The sequence below is a fragment of the Nanorana parkeri genome, unplaced genomic scaffold (genome assembly GCF_000935625.1).
Source record: "Nanorana parkeri isolate BGI_ZX_2015 unplaced genomic scaffold, ASM93562v1 scaffold1375, whole genome shotgun sequence".
NCBI classification, from domain to species: domain Eukaryota; kingdom Metazoa; phylum Chordata; class Amphibia; order Anura; family Dicroglossidae; genus Nanorana; species Nanorana parkeri.
In genome coordinates this window covers 36,198-59,401 of record NW_017307643.1, presented here as the reverse complement: position 1 = coordinate 59,401, position 23,204 = coordinate 36,198, and the positions used below count along the sequence as shown (strand labels likewise).

The 23,204-nt window shown below is 41.4% G+C and overlaps 1 protein-coding gene across 1 annotated transcript in view; it reads right to left on the bottom strand.

Moving 5' to 3' along the window:
* FIG4 (FIG4 phosphoinositide 5-phosphatase) overlaps nucleotides 1–23,204 on the bottom strand; it is a 252,711-nt gene that overhangs the window by 194,281 nt on the left and 35,226 nt on the right. The window contains exons 2-3 of the mRNA XM_018569658.1: nucleotides 3,430–3,528; nucleotides 884–1,007 (exon numbers count right to left, since the gene is read on the bottom strand). Of these exons, the coding sequence (XP_018425160.1) occupies nucleotides 884–1,007; nucleotides 3,430–3,528 (223 nt within the window). The remainder of the gene's footprint in view (nucleotides 1–883; nucleotides 1,008–3,429; nucleotides 3,529–23,204) is intronic.

Below are 23,204 nucleotides of genomic sequence, written 5' to 3'. Positions count from 1 at the left end.
AGGAGACAGACATTGACCAATGCCGGGGGGTGAGGAGGAGAGACACCGACCGACGCTGGGGGGGAAAAGAGGGGATATACACCGTCCAATGCTGGGGGTCACGCAAAAATTTCCTTGGCCGAAAAGGGGTCACAAGTGGAAAAAGTTTAAGAAGGCCTAGTGTAGAACACTTCTCCCGATGACCACCATCATTGGGAGAATGGAATTTGCACTGACCACCAATGTGAGGTAACACTACAGTTTTTACTACATTTGTTTCCTAACTAAAAATGTTACGATTATTACAGATAATAATTTTGCCCTATAAAGTAGGGGGTGTAAAAAAATAATCCACCCCAGGTATTAAATATGCTAAGAATGCCTGAGCATGAGGCAATTTATAATTGGTGAGTGTTGTACAGCAAAAAGGGAGGGCAGTAGGCTGATGATTTGCGCATACCCTCCAAATTTCCACCACTCACTATTTTTTTGAATTGTGAAGCTATCAGCACTAAAGTTTTACTACCAATATTACCATTGACACTGAAGTTGACAAATGTTTGATTGGGTAACTTGAATAGGGACTTTTTACTCCAATGCAACACGTGGGCTTGTCCAAACGTGTGCATTTGAACAATGTTAACATTTGAAAGTGTAAGCCGTAAAATCTCAGCTAAAGTCTCACACCTTCAACAGGTGCGTTCCGGAGTACTGATTACTAAATAAACTAGGTCTAACTTTGGTGCCTATTGGACTGCACAGGCATATTTAGACACCCTGCACAGCTGCTGTAACAGGAAAGTAAAATATGAAAATGGAGGTTGTTACTATCTGCCTGTATATCTATGCTCGTGACTTCATAAGGGTTTTAAGTAATATTGATACATCAGTACAATAAACTTACCCACAATTCCAAAAGCAGACACAGCTCGAGATAATCCTGATGACCCTTTCTGTCCCATTTTCGTCCGGTTTCCGAGGTCAAGGCGACCAAGGAGCTCACGTACTTCTTGCTGGGTGTACACATGCTTAAAGAGAAGTAATATAATTTAGAGCATCATATGATTAGAATGTTATGGATGAAAGATCAAGGTCCAAAGAAAGAAAATTGTTAGGTATGATTTCTTTGAGGCTATTGTATGCAAGCACAGAAAATATCTTTTTGGCCTAATCCTATTATCTCAAGCATGAGCACCATGGTGCACCTTTACTGAAAGAAAACAAATGAAACAAAAACAAACACTGTCTCATCTTTTACATTCCACAGTGAAAACTACTCCAAAGTTACCGTGACTGATTGCATCACAATATTCACATCCTAAACTAATTTTTCATGTAGACACAGAAAATAACAATTCCCCTGTAAATATAAACAAGCTTTTCAAAGGGTTATTCAAATTAAACTAGGAAGGGCATATATAATATAAACGTCTGCCTCCAAGGATGTGAAAGTTCTGGTCGGTGTGAAAGCATGTGCAGCCGCATCCTCTCATAGAGATGTATGTACAAGTGGCTGCACATGGCTACACACAGCACCTGTCCCTCCTGGGTACAGGTTTCTGCACAGATGTGCATGCTGTACAACTGTATGAGACCTAAAACATACATACTGACTTATCAAGGGTTACTAGAGATACTTTCCCACAAATACCAAACACCCTGCCCTGAACGTCTGATTCTGATGATTAGGTGCCATTTGAAAAAAACCTACAATTATTAGTAAGAAAGCATCAGAACCTTGCTGTTTTTGAGGCCTGTAAGACTCGAACAGTCACTGAGATAGAGAAACATTTAAAAATCTAGCACTCCTGTGGGCATCCTTTTGTTACTGCTGCCTGGTCTGAGTAGATAAATTCTGGCATACTTTTCTTCCCCAAGAAAATGAATGAGAAAAATGATAATATAATGAAAGAGAATACCCTTCAACCACAAGATGGTCTCTAGAATAAAGCAAGCATATTCTTTGCAGCATCAGTAGGAAAAAAAAACTTTGTTCTAGAGTGTCTGGGGTACCAAACATTACATAACCCTTCCATAATGTCCACAGAGAGAAGCCATGACTTTTACTGACAACCAACTTTGGCTGTGGGTTTACCTTTGCATACTCAGGACTTGGGAAGGTCATAGCAGCTACAAACATTTTAACTACAAAACATCTGCACATATTTATAAACACAATGTATATTGCATTTTGGGTAAATCCATTATTCTGCTGGTTCATATCTTTCTTCACAATTAGAGAATAACCCCTAAGCACAATATTATCCAAAAGATGTGGTAAAAGAAAACAGGGTCCACCTGCCTGACATTCTTCAGCTTTTGAAAAGCAGAACTCTCCTCTCCTGTTGCAATTTTGATTTTGTTTTTATAGAGTCTTACCTAACATCATCGTAAGCATATAATTCTCTGTGTTCACACATATATTTATTAAGATATCATCTCTTTAACACTTAACACTTCGTGAAATGGTAAAGCAGCAGGACTCCTCATCATCCACCAGGAACTACTAGCAAAAGTTTAAAGTTTAAGCCAGGTGCAGGCATAGTTCTCATTCCACTGCAATTAATGACTGGGTGATGAAGATGAGTAATGTTACTTTCCCCAGGTCTACCAATAGTCAATGCAGGTAATGGAATGACGCAGCCACTGCTTAGCTACCATAGCAGCAGCTACATCTCTGTCCATCTGCCAGCATTTGTTCTCGGTTGGTTCAACGTCTACTAACAAGCAGTGAAGGACAACCAGCAAGCAAAACAGATATTAAACATAATGTGGTTGCATTGCCCTTTTCCTCACTGTGAGGCTCTACAATCTACAAACCAGACCAGTATCTGCTTTTGTGATATCACCACACCTAAATATTACCATGGTACAAAAAGAAACATTTCTAATAATACACCTTTAAATAGAGGTTATGATTTACATACAGGGGTGGACAAATTAACATGGAATTAAGAAGCCAGTCTGTCCAATTGAAGAGACAGCTGGATTTTTTTTAAGCAGCCAGCTCCGTTAGTTACAGTCAGTGTACCCATTGCACTCCTTACCGCTTAATCCTTGATAAATAGGTTGGGTGCAGCAGTAGTCGACGGATGGCCACCGTCTGAGTTGAGTATATGAAATTATGGACACCAGCACTCCAAAGTAGAATAACGTATTTTATTGACGTGTCATGCAACAATACACTTATTGCAACGTTTCGGGGTCACACAGGATCCCCTTCATCAGGCAGAACATAAGTGTATTGTTGCATGACACGTCAATAAAATACGTTATTCTACTTTGGAGTGCTGGTGTCCATAATTTCATATACTCAGCTCCGTTAGTTAGGCGCCAGCTGTAATTTTTAAGGAGCACTGGCTACCTGGCCCCCAGGATTTGTCCAGCCCAAGTTTACAAATAATTTTTTTAATATTATTTGCATGGATTTTATGATGGCATTTCACTCACCTTATCATCTATAATTACCAGGTCTTTTGGTTCAGTCCGATCTATTTTCAGAACTCGGTATTTTGTTTCTGCCTGATTGCTCCCCACAAGAAAATACCTCTGATTTTAAAACAAAACAAATTCATAATCAATTGCCAGCTTTGTTTTGCTTAATAAGAACTATTTTTAACTAGTAGGAGAATACACATCAGATACTAATTTAACTGCAGGTGTTACAATGCAATACACAATGATTTTTGAATACATGATGCTCTAGACAGAGGTATAATATATAAAAGGTTAATTAGACTGCAAGGCGTAATATATTAAAGAAAGTACTGGAAGTAATGGAACTGGAACTGTCCTTATCCTTAGGCAAACATACATTAAGCCCAAAACTTCTGGGACCTTGCATCACGATCATGCTTCAGACAACAAACAACCATATCAGATCATGATAATGCACAAAATAAATGATGCTTGAGCATGAGATGAAAAATCGGTTGGCCACATTGGATTTGCAGATGATTTCCACTTGTCTCATGAGAAGCGAGTTACAGTACATGGGGTAAGAGTACAGCATGTACTAAAGACTGCATGTGCATGCTAAGTATATAAAAACATTTAAGGGTCTAATAATTCACAAACCTGTGCAAGTTAAAGATAAGCAAACTTCGCTATGCAGGAGTACATCTCTGAATGTACAAAACCTCATCTTTTGCCTGTTCTTGCATTAACAGAAAATTATTAATGCAAATGAAATGTGTTAAATAATTTTATTAAAAATGAAGTCAAGAGAATTTTAACTTAATTTAAAATGGGAAGCATTAAAAAAAAAAAAAATGCTAATTGGAACTCTTGTTCATTAGCAGTAACGCCATGGGATGTGAGGTTTTAAAGTTTTGCATTACTGTAGTTAAGAGTAAAAACTATATATACACCTCATGTAACTGAACATAATATTTTGCAGTCGGTTAAAGTAACACTAAATTTAGGAGTTAAATCCTAAATAAACATTCAAGTACCTTAACTATTAACAATACTGGACTTTATTTGTGCATCACTCAGCTGTAGATCCTCAAATCATCTCCGAATCCGTGCTGTGGAGGGTGGCTACTTTTGTTGCACATGGTCCCTGCGTGTGTTGTAAAGTAGTCACCGCTCCAAGCACGCTCCAGTAATAGACTAAAATCTCACGTTTAGTTTAATCACTTGTATTGAGATTGTAGTCCATCATGGAAGTGAGCTTGGAGTGGTGATTACTTTACAATACACAGAGGGATCAAGAGGAACAAAAATAGCCACTCTCCAGAAGCAAGCAGTAGATATATGCAAAAACATTTTTAAAAGAAATGTCAAGTTACTTCGGTCTCCGACGCTCTCTCCCGTCCGAAGAACTGAAGATTCTCGAGCGGCTGAGCAGCATGAAGGGGTGGGCACATGCGCAGTACAGATCTGCAGCGGGGAGAAGAGGAGACTCACTGAAAGTCAATGCACACAGCCATGAACGTGCACACTGGACAGACACCGTGGGACAAGAAAGAGCCGGGAGTCTGCAGTGCATCAGAAACTGGTGTTCTGTCAAAGAACCCCCGACTCCATCAGAATTGCCGACCTCCGCATCCACGCATGCACACAGACCGGGATTAACGGTTGGTGGTCAGTGGGAGAAAGGACCACTTACATTGTTGGCCAGTGGGTAGAGGAATGCCCCATTACATTGCTGGTTAATGGGAAGTAATGCCCCTGACATTGGTGGTCAGTGGGAAGCTTTGTCTGCTTGCAGGTCAACATGATTAATGGTGCCAGTGTTTGCTTAAATTAGAGATTAGAGTAGACTTGGTTCACCTGGTCCCATTTATGTTGACTTCGGCATCATCAGGAGGGAGATAATTTCGCCTCTGCTGAAGGAACTCTTAGCAACTTTTGGAGGAACCCTAATGTTCTACAGAACCCTGGTTTGGAAAGACTTGTCTAAAATATAAAGCTTTTCATCCAAACAGCTGTTTCACTCTAATTAGTGTGGGACATGGAAAACATGGTTTTAATAAAGTAGGGCTTTGTAACAACAAGACAATAAAGGATGTTAATGCGAGGATGCTAAAAGGAACCAAAGGCTCTTCTAAAAATTATAGTGAATCACAGTACATTTCCTACTTAAAACAGAAGATATTAAGGGGTGTTCAATTTTTATGCAAATCAAACAAAAAATGTTTATGTCTTATTCAATTCATACATTTAATGGCTAAATGTGTATCCAGGATCGCTGGCTTATGGCACTCATAAAGCCAAAAGACAGGACAATTCTGAATAGATAGTTTGCCAGTGTTACATAAAGGAATTTTCTCTTGGTCCCTCCTCACAATACCCTGCACTACAAATGAACTACAAAATTAAACCTGTACTAAAGGTAAAATTAGGCTTTAAGAGTAAGGAACAAGAGTACTTTCTTGTGAAATTTAAGAAGCTCTTACTGCGGAGAACAATGTGAATGAAAGAGTTACTACCACATGGAATTTGTGACTCTGCAAGAGGCATTCACAAACTGCACCTAGGAGGTATTTGGGTAGAAACATTAAATGGTCAGTCCGCCCAAAAAGGATTTTGGTTTTGCTCAGGGCTAGAGAGTTTAAAAGGCTCCGTCAGCCATTATACTAACCTCTCTGGCTGCCTATGTCTCCTACCTCATCTCCATTCCAGCTGCAGCCTCCGTCAGTGTCTTTGGTGTGTGACACCTTTTGGAGTGTCGGATGCCTGAGTCCTCTGACTCTCTATGGCACCTTTCTTCAAAAACTACATCCCTACAGGACATAGCAGTGACATAGTGATTAGAGGAGTGTGTGTGTGTGTGTGTGTGTGTGTGTGTGTGTCTACAGCTGAAATATCACTTTTGTTTTTTTCCAACTTTAGATTTTTATTAAATTATAAAATATCTGCAATACAACAATGTTGACTACATTCAAAAAATTGATACAGGTTTGGTATGTTAGCACTTATAAGACTTATACAACATCATCTTCTAAACCTTAGAATTCTTCCACCTTGGGATCGAGAATGTCAAAATGGACACAACGGAATGTAGTAGTAATTCAACCTCCCTATGTGAATCCCACAGTGAAAGTATCCATGTCGATCAACATTTCCAACATTAGAATAACTCTGAGAAGGAACATACTATACTAGAGGGTATCTATAAGGGAAGGGGTAGGAAAGAATGGGCGGGGGGGATGACGGAAGGAAGGGGATAAGAATGACAGAGAGGAGGAGCTATGTGTACGCAGACAATAAAGTAGTGGCACAACGTGAAACATAGTAATGTCAATCTACTCTCTTACTTTAAGTATTTTGTTTAGAAAACCTGATCCAGGAATCCCATCTCTTATGGAAAAGGTTCTCAGAGTTCACTCTGTAGGCTATTATTCGTTCATAGTGACAGTTTGAGGACACTCTATGAATTACGTCTGTTATGGTTGGAATGATGGGGGATTTCCAGTTGCAAGCTATGAGAGTCCTAGCTGAAAATAGTATATGCAGGATTACTGATCTATACTTGAGGGTATTTGTCAATAGAGATACTTAATAGCGCCATTTCAGGTGAGAGCAAGGATTCTATTCCAGTAAATTTGTGAATAATGTCTGAAATAGAGCGCCAAAAGACCTGTATTCCATTACAGGACCAAAATATATGGTATAAATTACCTACATGTCCACACTTCCGCCAGCACAAGGGGGATGTGTTCGGGAATATTTTAGATAATCTAAATGGGGTGAGATACCATCTGGTCATTATCTTTTGGGCATTGTCCCAATGATCGATACACCATGAGTGGGTCGAATTAGCTTTAATAGCTGTTTCCCATTGTCTGTCCGATATTTGTAGATGTAGATCCGCTTCCCATTTGAGCATATGGGGGGTCTTGATAAAATTTAAGTAATCTTGCAAAATAGAGTAGAATTTGGAAGTCCCCCCTTACGAGGCCTTTTAGATATATATATATATATCCCACGCTCTAGTGGGAATGGATATCGTCTTGCACTTAGACATCGACCAGAAATGGGAAATCTGTGAGTGACGATACTGGTCCAGAGGTTTGGATAGGGAGTTTAAGGAAGGTAAATGAAAATTGTTCACTACTCCTCCAAGAGGAGAGATTCAAGTGTGGTATGAGGACTTCATATGAGGTTAGTGGAACCGGAATATCTGTCTTAGGAGAGTGTGGGAAAGGCTTATCAACTAAGTATTGCCAAGATTTTAGGGAAGATAAGAGAGAGGGGTATACTGTAGGTTGGAGTGACCTATTCAAAGAGTTCGCTATCAACCAGGCTGGCAGATCTCCTCTATGGACAAAGTGTTGTTCCATAGTGGACCATAGATTATGATGTGACGGGTGGAACCAAGCATACAATTGATCTAATAGAGAAGCATAATAGTAATGTTTTAGATTTGGGAGTCCCATTCCCCCTTTATTTTGCTGCGCCACATAGTTGTGCGTCTCACTCTGGTTTTTTTCCCCTTCCATATATACCCATCAATTATACGCTGCAGCTGTAAAAAGAATGATGCTGGAAGTAAGATAGGGATGGTCCAGAAATAATATAGGATTCTAGGAAGTATGAACATTTTAAATGACGAAATTCTACCTATCCACGACAACTCGAATTTGGTAATACGGGTCAATTCAGATTTTACAGACTCTATAAGGGGTAAGAAATTACTCTTATAAGTATTTTTGGATGAGGACGTGAGTTTAATTCCCAAGTATGGGATCTGTGACCTATCCCATTTGTATGGATATTCAGCCTGCAGAATATTCATAACAGATTTTTTGATATGAAGCGGTAGGATTAGTGACTTTCCTGCATTAACATTGTAATAGGATAAGTTTGCTGAACATTTGAAGAGTATGCTGTACCGCAGCCAGGGAAGAAGCCGGCTTCGAGAGTGTTAGGATGATATCATCCGCAAAAAGGCCAATTTTGTGGACCTGGGGTCCCACCTGGATTCCTTCAATTAGCGGATTGTTTCTAATGGCCATTGCTAAGGGTTCCATGATAAGTGAGAAAATAATTGGTGAAAGTGGACAACCTCAGTATATAATGCTAATATTGCCGAGAGAATATGCCCCCCCATGCCAAATTGTTGGAGTACCTTAGACATGTAGCCCCAATGAATACGATCAAACGCCTTCTCTGCATCCACAGCCAGAAACAGGGAAGGCATTTTCCGCACCTCTACATATTTGATGAGGTTAAGCATTCTTCTGCCCATCAGGGGCCTGGCGGCCTCGGACGAAGCCGACCTGGTTCGGACCTATTAGGAGTGAAGTAATGGGCAATAGTCTCTCGGCAATGAGCTTAGCATACAACTTAATATCCGTGTTGATAAGGGATATAGGTCTATAATTTTCAGTGTTAGCCGGCTCCTTGTCTGGTTTGGGCAGAGTAACAATAATAGATCGTAACATTTCCGGAGGAAAGGAGGAGGAAGAAGCAGCAGAGTTAAATACTGTGTGTAGATGAGGGAGTAGTATGGCTTGGAAAGTTTTGTAGTATTCACTTGAAAAGCCATCGACGCCTGGGGATTTATTTAACGGTAATTTAGATATCGTTTGTGTTATCTCTTCCAACGAGAATGGGGCGTTCAGGTCATCTAAAACCTCTGGAGCTAGCTTGGGGAGGTTTAAAGAATGCAAAAAACTTTCAAAGGCAGCTAGGTTTGGCGGAACAGTATGGGGGTCCTCTTTTAGATTATATAGGGAGGAGTAGTAGGATTTGAAAGCTTCAGCTATATCTTTAGGATTATACAATTTCTGGTGAGTATGTGGATGGATTATGCTAGCTATTCTGGATTTGGATTGTTGAACTTTAATTTTATTAGCCAGTAATTTACTAGCCCTATTACCCTGGTGGTAAAAGGTAGCATTTAATCTAGTCAACTGCCATGTATGATTAGAAATAAGTGGGGCCTGCAAATCGTTCCTAGCCACCAGTAGATCTTTAAGAATGCTTTCATCTAATGAAGTTTTATGTGCCATTTCCAAGGTTTTAATTCGGGTTGACAATTCATCAAACTGCTGCGCCTTCCTTCTCCTCTCCCTTGCTCCCAATTGGATCAGGACCCCTCTCATGACTGCTTTATGGGCATTCCACATCACAAAAGGGTCATCAGTGGAATGCTCATTAAGCCGAAAGTATTCCTTCAACCGCTCCTCGATGTATGGTCTATGAATTTGTGATGCAAACAAAGATACATTGTTCCTCCATAGCGGAGTGGTCAATGACATACCCCGATCCGTAAGGGTGAGGGTAATCGGGGCATGATCTGACCACGAAATGCTGTGTATTTGAGCAGTCTTCACTTTTTGTAGTAGCCATTTGTCCACAAGGAACAGGTCAATTCTCGAGTAAGATGCATGAGGTGTAGAGAAGAAGGAATAGTCTTTGTCGGTTGGATGCAGGCATCTCCAGGCATCGTAAAGCCCCTCTTTAAATATCACTTTAGATAAAGATGGTCTTCTAGAAGTGGTAGGGCTCGAAACATCCATGGAGGTGTCCAGAATAGCATTAAAGTCTCCACAAAGAAGAAGGTGTCCCTGGCGTATCATATTAATCTTGGAAATGATCTTTTTTAGAAAAGTTACTTGGCGTGTATTAGGTGCATACACACTGGCTATAGTGTAGGTAGAGGAGTTAATATCACATACTAATACAATATAACGTCCATTTGGGTCAGACTCTACCGATCTCAGTGTGAAGGAGATAGTGTTTTTAATGGCTATAAGCACTCCACCTTTTTTCTTTTGAGCATTGGAGAAGTATATATGAGGGAAGTGTTTGTGGCGAAATACAGGGGGATGCCGTGTAGTAAAGTGGGTCTACTGGACACAAAGAATATCACTGGCTTGACGAAGGGATTCTTCCCAAAGCAGGTTCCTTTTGAAATAGCTGTTTAGACCTCTAGCATTTAGTGGCAGTATTTTAAGATCCATAATAAATAGTAATGAATGATGGCATGGTAGTATAGAAGACTTCCAAAAGTCCAGTGGTACTGTTTGATATCACATCTGTAATAAGCTGTATCATCTATATAGGTAGTAGCGGATGTTGTGTGCCACAATATGTAATTGCTGGGCACTAATTTCATAGCTCCAGGGAGGTGGGAGTGGAAAAAGGGAGGAAAAGGAAAACAGGAACTACATAAAAGAACAAAAAAGAAAACAACATATGGAGAGACCCCATATCGGGTCCTCCAGTGTTGTGATGGTAAAATATCCATCACTAATCGGAGGGCGGAGATGGACTCCTGGGTTCTAATCCTTTCAGGACCAGTTAAACTTGAAAACTTACAATAATATCGATTGGCACCAGAGGGAACTTAGATCAGTGGTTATTCCGCTGTATTGAGACATCAAGTAGGATCTGGGGCCTGTGGGGGTATACTGAAGCCCCATTCTTGCAGCAACTTGAACCCCTTGTCTACGTCAGAGATAGTATGCGATTTCCCATTGTGCGATACTATGAGTTTAGTGGGAAAACCCAACTTATACGCCACTTTGTGGTTCCGAAGCACTTTAGTAATAGGATGGAATGCTTTTCTTGCCTGAATGGTCAGCTGTGAGAGATCATTGTACAGAACAATGTGAGCATTGGGATTCGGTAGCGGAGAGGTGGAACGCGCTAGTGACATAAGCTGCTCCTTCACATGATAAAAATGAATGCGTGCAATGACATCCCTAGGTAACGTGACAGGGAGATAAGAAGGCTTAGGAAGGCGATGTGCTCTATCCATAACTATTTCAAAGCTTTGTAGTGAAGGGAAGAGATCTCTCAGCATCGTTTGGACATAAATTCTAAGATCGGTCGATGAAACCGTCTCAGGCACTCCCCTCAGCTTGACATTATTACGTGGGGCTCGGTCTTCTATATCCGCCATTTTATCTTTAAGGCGGGGGACCTCATCAGCTGTAGTTTTATGGGCATCCACTAACTCATTATGTGCTTCTGCATAATCCCCCATTTTAGTTTCCATGAAATCCACTCTCTCTCCCAGATCATTAAGTCTCTTAATTATTAAGTGAACTTGTGAATAAGGGATGAAAAATCTTCATGTAGTGAATTCCGAAGAGACAGGAGCATATCCTTCAAAGTGGTGTCCATGATGGGCTGATTAGATGTGGGGTAAGCATCTAGTAACGCATTATGGTCATCAGGTGCGTCAGCAATGTCATCATTAGCGGATGGAGAGCTTACCTCCCCGTTTCTTGAGTTTGGGGTGGCCCTCTTAGATTTCGGCTTTCCTGGGCTGCCCTGGTTAGAAGAGCCAGCACTGCCTGAAGTCTCGTTAGGTGTTGTATTGGACGTCACAGCTTGTTTTCCGGCCTCTCTTCCAGGGGCTAAGGAGAACATTGCTGACGTGCAGGACGGGCCAGCGCCATCTTTGTGGCGTCTAGAAGGCCTGGCGGTTTTAAAGAAATCAGTTAGTTTCCGTGGCCCTCCCTTATGTGTTTTTTTTATTCATCGTGTGCTCCGATAAAAGAGGAAGGCAGCAATGAGGATTTTAAACTCCGACGGTCCCACTTGCCGTGTCGCTATGTCCCGCTGCAGATACAAAGCTGGAGCGCGTCTCCTATGTGGCCATCTTCCTCCGCGGTCGGCCATGCCCCCCAAAATATCACTTTTGGATGGAATGACCCTTTAAAATGTGACTTCTTCAAAAATAGCAACCACCTACATCTATGGTCTCTCACAGAGCTTATGATTCATAATGCATTATAGTTAAGAACATAATTGACTAGCATAGATTTTTTTTTTATTTATTTTATTTGCAGTGACTAGTAGAACAATTGAGGTATTTGCCTGTAAAGTTTAGCAAGGGGGACAAAACGTATTGGCCCACTAGAACTGGCAAATTTACATTTAGAATACTGACAAGGGCAATCTGTTACTGCCAAGTCTTCATCCTGTTGTCTGATTTTTAAACTCTCAAAAGTGACTTGAGCCACATGGGTTGATTTACTAACCTTATAAAACACACCATGAACATGTATACACCTCTGTAGTGTGTTCCCTCCCAGCATGATCTGTGGGTGGAATCTAAACACCTTTGTAGTGTGTACACACCCAGCAGGTGTGTTGTGCAAAGCCCTGCATGAATTGCAAGGTGATGTTGTGTAAATTAGCTCTATGTTGTGTTGCTTGCGTTGATGAATGCAGGAATGTAAATGCATGAGCTAACCATTTTTGTCTAAACTGTGAAGCAGCATTATATATGCATCATGTGCATGATTTTTCCATATATGGCATTAGTGGAAATATGCTTTTAGAGACTTTTTGGTTGATAAATACGTTTTGCTGTGTGAAAATCACACGCACCTGGTGCGTGCTTGTGTTTAGGTTAATAAATCACCCCCACAGTGTTATTGCAGTGTCACCTAAAAAAATGACTCTCACTCCTAGACTGGAATCTTATGCACCTCTACAAAGATTTAAAGTGCACCTGTGCCTAGACTATGGACATTAAATTATTTTCATACTCTTAAAAGAGAACTATGGCCTAACCTGTTTGCATAGTTCTCTTGTGGGTCTCAAGAGGACATTTACTAATATCCTCCTGTGACCCTAAACTCAGCATAAAGCAAGCTATTGCCCACTATATGCTGACAGCGCAGAGGCACGCTGTCAGCATACAACCCGCTGCCTGATTAAAATGTGGCTAAGCCTCTCTAGAGGCAGAGCCAGCTCTGCCCTCCCCCATTCGTTTCTCCAGTAAGCGTTGGAGGATCTGAGAGGGGAGGGAGGGGAGGGAGGGAATCCCTGCCGGGAGCGGAGACTGAGTCAGTGGTATATGATCACTTGGTTCTTGATCAATAGAGCCGACGTGCGACAGCTTTAGTGTATATTACTTTGTAAAGAAACAACGAAAGAGTGTTAGTTTTGATACATTCGAGCACAGAACAAACGTTCACACATAATAGCAGGGCAAAGGGCCCTACAGTTGGTTTATAAATAGACCTCATAGTGTTATAGCACTTGAACTGGCATTAGAGATACAGAAAACTAGGAGGAGCACAGGTCTGCTTTATTGATTTTATGATGGTGCCCACAAATCCTAAAGAAACAGTTAGCTCAAGCTGAAATTTACACACACACACAAGTGAATGAGTTGGTTGAGTGAGTGACTCATCCCTTATTGTGGTGTTTCAATCAGATAAAGAGGGCTAAAAGGCAGTTAGTATCTGCTGTACATCGCATATCTATTGTGTTCTGGAAATGTTTTGCCATGTACTAAATGTCCATTTGTAAATGAAAAGGGATATAAAACATTGAAATAAAACATTTGAAACAAAAATCTAACAATAAATCAAAGAAGTTGACTTAAAAACCCATTACAGTTTCCGTTCACAATTCTACTGTCAAATGTATTCTCGTTTTGACCTTTCATAAACTCAAAAGGAAAAAAGTGCAGCATAGCAAATTTTTTATTTATAAAAATAAGTTGCTTTAGCGAGACACAGCCTGAGTTGTACTATTTGATAAAACTTTATATGAAGAATATTTGTATAGTTTTGGCTAGAGAAGATAAACTTATTATTGTATGTGGCTGGATTGCAGAGATTCCCCCACATTTACTCTCTGAGTGGCCACACAGAAAGTGAGGGTAAAGTTTCCCAATGGGAACAAAGAAACAAATCCTGACCTAGATTCTAACCCTTTCATATTCCATTAAAAACTGAATTTTTAAAAATTGGTTGGCGTTTTACTTTATGCATGTATTAGGAATATAATAAAACCATGTGAACAAATCACTAGAGGAAATATGTTCAGAAGTAAAATCCCTATTGCAGAAGTCTCTGATGATATTGCCTGACCCTTGGATTACATACTAGTTCCAGGAAATAACTGGCCTGGGACTATTTTGTACCTTTATATTTCCCAAGAAGCAGATCCTTGGTTCACGAAACGCATTTTGACGAGAACTGTCTTCCCATCTATAAACTATGCAGTGATATCTTGGAATAATAAGATATATGTTGAATATGGACTGGAATGGATATATGATATTTAGGGATGTCCCGATACCGATGCTAGCATCGGAATCGGGCCCGATACAGGGCATTTTGACAAGTATTTGTACTTGTCAAAATGCGCCGAAGCTTGCGCTCTGTTTTTTTTTTTTTCTTACTTACCTCGCCGAGCGTCACTGCTGCTCTGGTGGGCGGAGCTCCAGGTAGGGTCCTAATTTAGGTGGCCGGAGAGTGCCAGATGACCCCGCTAGGAGCGCCGCCCACCGGAGCAGCAGTGACGCGACGCTCGGCGAGGCAAGTAAGAAAAAAACCCCGCAGCGGCGAGTCAGGGATGGTTCGGCGAGAGGAGCTACAGGTGGGATTCTAATTTAGCTGGCTGGCACCTCTGAGCCAGCTAAATTAGAACCCCACCTGCAGCTCCTCCCACCGGACCAGCGCTGACTCGTCTCTGCTCTCCCGCACAGTGAGTGAGGGCAAGGGGGAGGGGCGCTATTAAAGCAGGGACTTATTGTAAATCTAGTATCTGAGGTCTGCCATGTATTGGTGCTGATCTGAGGTCTGCCGGGCATCAGGTATGTAAAAAACCTGTGTTTTATGAAAGTGCAGCGTCTGGGCTGGTCTGGAGTTTTAAGATAATACAGAAACAGGGATCACACTAAAACTGTAAGTCCAGTTTACTTTTTTAGTACATGTAAATATATTTTGTGTGTGCAATAGTTATAAAATGTTTTCACTTACAGTTGTGCTGCTAACGGCAAGATAAACACATTCAAATAATTAGTGCGTTTAACTTATTATTAGCAGTACAACTATGGGTACAAAAACTGAAATTTGCTAATACCATGGTGCACTATTGTTCAATGGCACTCGGTTGTCTGATGGTTGCAAAAATGGCACTCGGTGTGTAAAAGGTTGCGGACCCCTGCTCTATATGTACTACATATAGAGTACACACTGCTCAAACAGTGCAGACAATACATTTACAATTATCCTCTGCCAACATGAATAGATTAAATGATCTGTATGTAGCCCTGTACTAGGGATCATTTAATCCATTCATGTTAGTGGAGAATAATTGTAAATGTATTGTTGCAGGCACTCTATATGTACTGTACACGTACTATATACTACATATAGAATGCACTGCAACAATAGATTTACAATTATCCCCTGCTAATATGAATGGGGTAAAATGATCCATAGTACATGATATGTAGCCCTGTACTAGGGATCATTTAACCCATTCATGTTAGCAGTGCAGAATTGTAAATCTATTGCTGCAGTGCAGTCTATATGTACTGTACATGTACAGCACAAATGTCCTGTACATTGCAGCAATAGATTTACAATGATCCCCTGCTAACATGAATGGGTTAAATGATCCAGGGGTGTGGAAATTTAAAAAAAAACTACTTGTCCAAGGACTAAAGCGGGGGCCTGATCTACTTGTCCCTCATGAAAATCTACTTGTCCTGATACAAAAAAAGAAAAAAATGTAACTATAACCGTATTTAGCAATGCCAAGAAGAGCTTCCCGTTGGTCAGTGCTGTCGGAGGACTGCGCTGACCGAGTGCTTGAACTTTGAGAGCGAAATTCAGATTACAATGGCACAGGTACAGATAGTACACCCGTACTGGCGGATGGGAAGGATCGTTCCCTGAAAGGGAAGTATAGCAGGGGGCATGGTGTCTGGACCAGATTTGTGCGGGTAATTCCATTTTTCCAAATTACTTGGGAAAGACTTGGGCGAGGCCGTGTACGGTTGCCTCGAGGCCTCATTGATTTCAATGTGGTTACATCCGCGTGGTAATTTCGGAATGTTTTCAATCGCGATTATGTGCATTTGCACGGGCGTTATTGCGGCGGGAAACTGCGCAATCTGCCTTGTGCGACTGGGGTGCTGTTAGACAATAATGGCACTGCCAGCGTGATCGGCGGTGGTGTGAGATTCTGTGACCGCCCGGCCATCCACACGGTTTTGTGCACGATTCCCGTGTGGTAAGGATCACCCACTCCACTCACACAATGCCCCATGCATGTGTTTATTCGCATGCAGATGATAGGGATTGGTTTTCATTTTTTAGATTTTATTTAACTTTTTTTTTTGCTTTGTAATATTTTTTACTTTATCGCCTTTTTTTCCTTCTATTTTTATGTATTTACATGTAACGGCTCCCACACTACATTTAGCAGTGCTGCTTGCCCGCAGCCGGGCTAAATGTAGAAAAAAACTACTCGCCCGACGCCCGAAACTGCCTGTCCTGGGAGTCGGGAGATAGGAATTCCACACCCCTGTGATCCATAGTACAACTACATATTATGTACTATGGATCATGATTTCACCTATGCATGTTAGCAGGGGAGAATTGTAATTCTATTACTGCAGTCTACGGGACATATGTACTGTATATGTACTGCGGATCATGATTTAACCTATTCATGTTAGCAGGGCAGAATTGCGAGTGCCTCCCACAAGCTGAGCACCGAGATGCGATGCAGCAATCCTGCCCAGCGCCGACTACGAGAGGCACCACGTGAGGCAACAGGGATCGGAGTGAAACTGAGTGAGGGAAGCTGGGACGGGGCTTGCTCTAAATCTTTTGCTATAGTTTACTGGACGTGTGTAATGTATATGTAGTACATATATACAGTACATACCTCCACTACACTCCAGCAATAGAGTTACAATTCTCCGCTGCTAACATGAATAGGTTAAATCATGATCCATAGTACATAACATGTAGTTGTACTATGGATCATTTAAAGTCACCTGTCCCTTTAAGAAAAAGTATCGGTAATTGGTATCGGCAAGTACTTGTACTTGGGCCTGAAAAAGGGACATCCCCTAATGATATTTTGATGGGTAGACAGCAAGGTCTTGTTAAAGTTGAATTCTCACTTATTTTAATATGTTTATTTTTCTATTAGTACACCGGTCTACAAATTTTGGGGAATTACCGACCTCCAAGATAAAATGTGTTCATTCTTACATATTTTGATTAGATTAATTAGAAAACAGGTGATAAATGTGCTGGTTGGCTAAAGTTTTCAAGATATTTCACAATAAAGATTTATACACAGGCAAGTACACTGAGTGGCCAGATTATTATGACCACCCCATCAGTACTTCGTTGGGCCGCCTCGTGACTCCTCGAGATGTTGAAAGGTGATGCGAGGAATCTAACACTGCACTGTTGCCCTTCTGTTGTCTTGTACCAGTCTTGCCACTCTCCGTTCTGCCCTAACATTGACTAGTCGCTGACGGCCACAATTTCGCACGTTCAGACCCAGATTTTCGGTTGACAGTCCAGTCTTTAAACACTTTAACAGCTGCTCTTGAACATTTAACGAATTCTGCCGTTGTGCTGATACTCGCTCCATGGCTCCGAGCGCCAACAATCATCCCACGTTCAAAGGCTGTTAAATCGCGTTGTTTACCCATATCTTCACAAAAAAAATCACTTCTACTGTCGTGGTAAACAACCTGCTTCCCTATTTATAATGGTCTGGCCCTCTAGCAACTTCAGCGCAAAATTATAGCTAATTTGCCTACAAACGTCAGGTGGTCATAATAAACTGGCCACTCAGTGTATATTTACCTACAAGGGAGGGAGGTGTCTGATGATCATGATGCCTCGTAACGTCTCGACAAAGTATGGTAGAACAACGAGAATTGTACCACACGGAAGTGTATAAATCTTATCAACTGCAGCGCAAAATTATAAGTAATTTGCCTACAAACTTCAGGTGGTCATAATAAACTGGCCACTCAGTGTATATTTACCTACAAGGGAGGGAGGTGTCTGATGATCATGATGCCTCGTAACGTCTCGACAAAGTATGGTAGAACAACGAGAATTGTACCACACGGAAGTGTATAAATCTATCTTCACTTTGAGACTATTGAAGATTATTACCTAACTGTCATTTATTGTTCTTTAATTGCAAGGTGTTATGGTACGCCTATGGAGGCTGAGGGGTTCGTGGATCGCAACTGCGGAGGCTTCTCAGTCAGTGAAACCCTGGTTTCACTCTCTTATTTATCAGAGTTAGGGTTTCTTGCATCACAGCTTCAAGCTAAACTAAACTCTGGTTTTAGAGTGGGGTTATTACGTCATAAACCCTAACCCTGAGCACCAAGTAATCGGATATACCGGTTAGCAGTTGGAAAAGACACGATTCAGTACAGCAAGATTCAGTTTCAACGTTAGTAGCAAGATATTAAGCAAGTAGCTGGTAATGGATACAGTCTCTATGGAAGGTTGTGCAACTGCACTAAATACTTGCTGTTGTGAGGGTTGGTTTGGGAACACAAGCTGTGGGTCCTTTTGGAGTCCGGTTCCGGTCAGGGCAGCAGTCCAAGTACTGTGGAGGCATAGGAGGGTCCCAGGAGACAGCAGGCGTTCTGGCTCAATAGTGGAACGCCATGCTGTCTCGTCTGGGCGCTTATATACTGCTGTAGGGGTGTGGGGAGGAGCCGCCTAACGAATCGGTGCACTTCCGCGTTCCAAGGTGGAACGCACCTGGCCTTCGAACCCGGAAGTGACGAGCGTGCGCTCCACCGTGGAACGCAGCGGCGATCCGAGACGCGGCTGGCACCCGAAACTTAGGTATGCGGCGGTGGCCGTTACACAAGGTACATTTGTCTTGGTCAGATCTACGCATCATACAGTTACATCTGGTGGCTTGTGAAAGTGTCATTGCCTAACATTTCCAAGGAACAGTTGCGTGATATTTCCCCTCAGAAGCCAAGATGCCTGGAAACTGTGTAAACAGCAGATAACTGCTGCTACATTTGTGGAAAGGTTACATTTGCATCTCAAAAGTGCAGTATGATGGCAGTGGTAAAAAAAAAAAGGCATACCACCTATATTTTGGATGCAAAATAAGGGATCAGGACAAGAGTCGTGCCCCTCATTATTGTTGCATTACATGTGCAACTTATCCGCGTCGTTGGCTAAACAAGAAGAAAAAGTCTATGCCTTTCGCAGTCCTAATGGTGTGTAAAATGCATGAAAATGTTACATGAAAAAAAACAATAAATGATTGGAAAGTTATGTTATTGGTGTCAATAGAAAGATACATTTATAATGATTGTTGTGGCACCATTCTCATTGCTAGATCACATTTTGCAGAAAAGTTATGGAGCATAATCGCACACACCCCCTCGTAATTTTGACCTGAAGCTGTATCTTGGAAACTCGAGCCAATTAATACTCAGGACTTAATTTTCCTTTATTAGTGACCCAATTCTGGTAAAATATAGCTACTTTCATTTCCGAGGCTTTCTCCTTGTAGACCAGTGTATTTACTTTTTTAAGAGAATGTTTATGATGTATGTGTACTTTTAAAAGTCCCATTTTCACTGTCTTTCAATAAAAATGAAAGTAAAAATGTACATCAGCGGTGCCAAGGCATATATGCTGGTTTGTGATAGATGGATATTGCAAACATTAATCATTTTATCAACATTATATACAATTTTGACTGTTTTTCCATCAAATGAAACCAAGCACAGAACATCTTTACCCTTCGCTGTACCTGATTCAAGATACGTTTAGTTGAATACTCCTCAGAAATAGAAGATGAAAGCCATGGTGAAAATGAACTAACTATCGATACATATCAGGACACCTTGCTCTTAATCCAATCCATGCAATATGTTCTGAACAGCATGAGGCTAGAAGCTGATGCAAAGTGTTGATTTATTGGACGTTGCTCTTGTTGTTCTGCTCTTTCTGCCAATTAGCGGCGTTTGTAACCCAGCCAGGGGTACAGACAATAATAATGTTGAAAGAGAGAAAACATGAAAAGCCATGTGTCTGAACTGCTGCTTTGGGTCACATCGCTGATCAGCAGAAATTGCTACAATGCATGAAAAATTTGACAAACCAACATTAACCTTAAATAAATCTGAATAATGTTACATTAATAGGATTATTAAATCAAGATCAAATGGCAAAGGTCAGCAGAAGCAACCAATCATTCTTCATTATTCTAACCGTAAAGAGAAGAGAAGAGGTGACATCCAATTGGCAGCAATAAGTTGCAGTGCTTGGAATGTTTGGATTTTGCTTTTACAGGCGCTTTCTTTTCAGCTTCACTAATGCTCCATTCAAAACCACCTGTGACCAGTAATACATCACCACAGACAGGGTCTACGCTGGTTTCAACAATTAGAGCTTATTTACACCATGTCCGTTGAGCTGCTTTTTCTGCACACCACTGCACATGTATTGTGTGAACTGGGCACATAGTAAACATTTGTTTTCTATGCTTCCTGATTCTATATGGAAAGTCGCACAGTTTTAGGCCCCTTTCAGACGGGCGCCCATCAGCAGGGTATCAGCATACAGATTTGCTGCTGATTAGATGCCACTCATGACATTTGTTTCCATTTAGTTTTTTCCTCCATCTTGTGATGGAGGAAAAAAAAAAACTGACTCTAGCTGACCCATGTTAGGTCTATAGTAGCCACATATAAACGAAAATGTGTCTGTTTAAACCCAATTATCTCCAATCAGCCATGTTTAGTTCTAAAAAAATAAAAAAAGGAAGCAAACCTTATCAATTTTTTTCAGAACTGTACTTACTTAGAGGTAGTTGGATGTAAACCAACACATGTTAATTTACATCTGGCTGTCCACAGACTTACACTGGGCTTCCGATCAAATAAACCTGAAAAACTGACAGGTGGTTCTGATCGGACCACCCATGTGAAAGGGGCCTTAGTGGTTTTTTTAACCAAAAAATGAATGAACCTCAAATCTTTTCCTCATCACAATTAGCCTTATTTAATAAAGAGTCTGTCTCAAGACAGGAGAAACCCAGAGGAGAGATGGTGGGACTTTTTCATCTTCTCTGTGTTTTCTGTCCCGTTTATGTCAGAGAAGCTTGCTCTTTTGTGGCTGAGGAGGACGTGGAAAGAGTTGAGTGCTAATGTTTAAGTGCAAATTTGCTTTGCTACAGTTAGACCAGTAATTGCCGAGTTTTGATAGGTTATTATGATTTACTGCTCTTAAGAATTAAGAACTCTTCAAAATAAAGAGGAACAATTCTCACTTACTTCCGTTAGACGTAGTCTCCTAGCTTTTACATTTGTCCTGCATTTCAATTTCCCAGAGGACTAATTTTTTTGGATGGTGCAGTGGTTTTCGCCTTCTTTCCCCCTTCTCCACAGCAATTCTTTTTTTCTTTCACTGGATCCTCCCTTTGCTTCTTTATCACCTTTACCCCTATGCGTATTCCTCTTTCTTACTGCTGTGACAACTTATGGTGACACTGGGCTATATAAATTTGTTCAAACCTTTTTTTGGCCTAACTTCTCTTTTGGTTCGCCGGAGTATATTTACTAATGTACTCCTGTGACCCAAAGTCAGCATATAGCGTGCTACTACCTACTATATGCTGACAGCGAAGAGCCACGTTGCAGCCAGGAAAGATTCCAACAATGTTTTCAGGATCAACCCGGTTGCCCGATTGACAGCTGGCTTTGGTTCTCTAGAGCCAGAGACAGCTGTGCCCACCCCTTCCCCTGTCTGTCCTTCCAGTGAGCACTGATGAAACAGAGAGAGGGGAGGGGGGAATCCCAGCGGGGAGTGATGACTGACAGTCACTGATTTCTGCAGGGAGGAGACCATGAGCTGACTGCAGCTGTCGCAGTTTGTCTGTGACAACTGCAGTGTTCCACACCGGTTCCAAGTATTGGGAAAATAATACTTTAATTTTTCCAGTACGTCTCCTTTAAGCTAATCGGTTCACTCAAACATTGTATCTACTCTCTTACAACATTTAGTTGTGTTGGTCAAGCTGACTCAACTTGTATTATCCCTCCAGTGCTACTTCAATATGAAGAATCTCATCACTTTTTTTTCCTGTATGCCTTGCTTACTTATGATGTTAAATAAAGATATTTTAAAAAAATTAAGAAATCTTTATTTAGTAAGGGTATGCGTCGATGAATATTTAGCACCAACCTTTAGACATATTTTGGTGTCTCATATGTGTTGAACAGATTTAAGTATTACCATCAATGATTTGAGTCAGTTGGGTTAAGCAGGAACATGGCAAGACAGGAAAACATGAGTTGATTACCTGATGACTCTGTTTCCAGGAATCTTCCAGGACAGCCAATGAGAGATAGGCTCCGCCTGCCTGCAACAGGAAACACATCAACCACATCAAATAAAAAGACTCCTCCTTCTATCCCAATTCAGTAACCTCTAGGACCGAAGGCTACCCAATGTACTAAAGTATCCCCTCAGTCATCCAACCATGGATGTCCCATGGATACCAACCAAGGGCGGGAATCCGCTGTCCTGGAAGATTCCTGGAAACAGAGTTATTAGGTAATCAACTCATGTTTTCCCCAGTCATCTTCCAGGACAGCCAATGAGAGGATCAGTGAGGACAAATCTTACCTCTTAGGGTGGGGCCACAGCTTGCAGGACCTTCCTGCCAAATGCCTGGTCTTGTTGAGTCATAAGGTCCAGCCTGTAGTGCCTGACGAATGTCTGGAAGCTGGACCAAGTGGCTGCTCTGCTGATCTGGTCTGGAATAGCCCCTGCCCGCTCTGCCCATGAAGTAGCCCATGCTCTAGTCGAGTGTGCAGTGAGCGGACCTGGTAAGACCAAGCCCTGTGCCTTGTAAATCTCAGTTATGGCCATTTTAATCCACCTAGCTATCGTGCTTTTAGTGGCCTTGTCCCCTCTAGTGGGACCCCCAAATACCCCAAATACTACAAAGAGGCGGGTCGACGGTCTCCAAGGTTT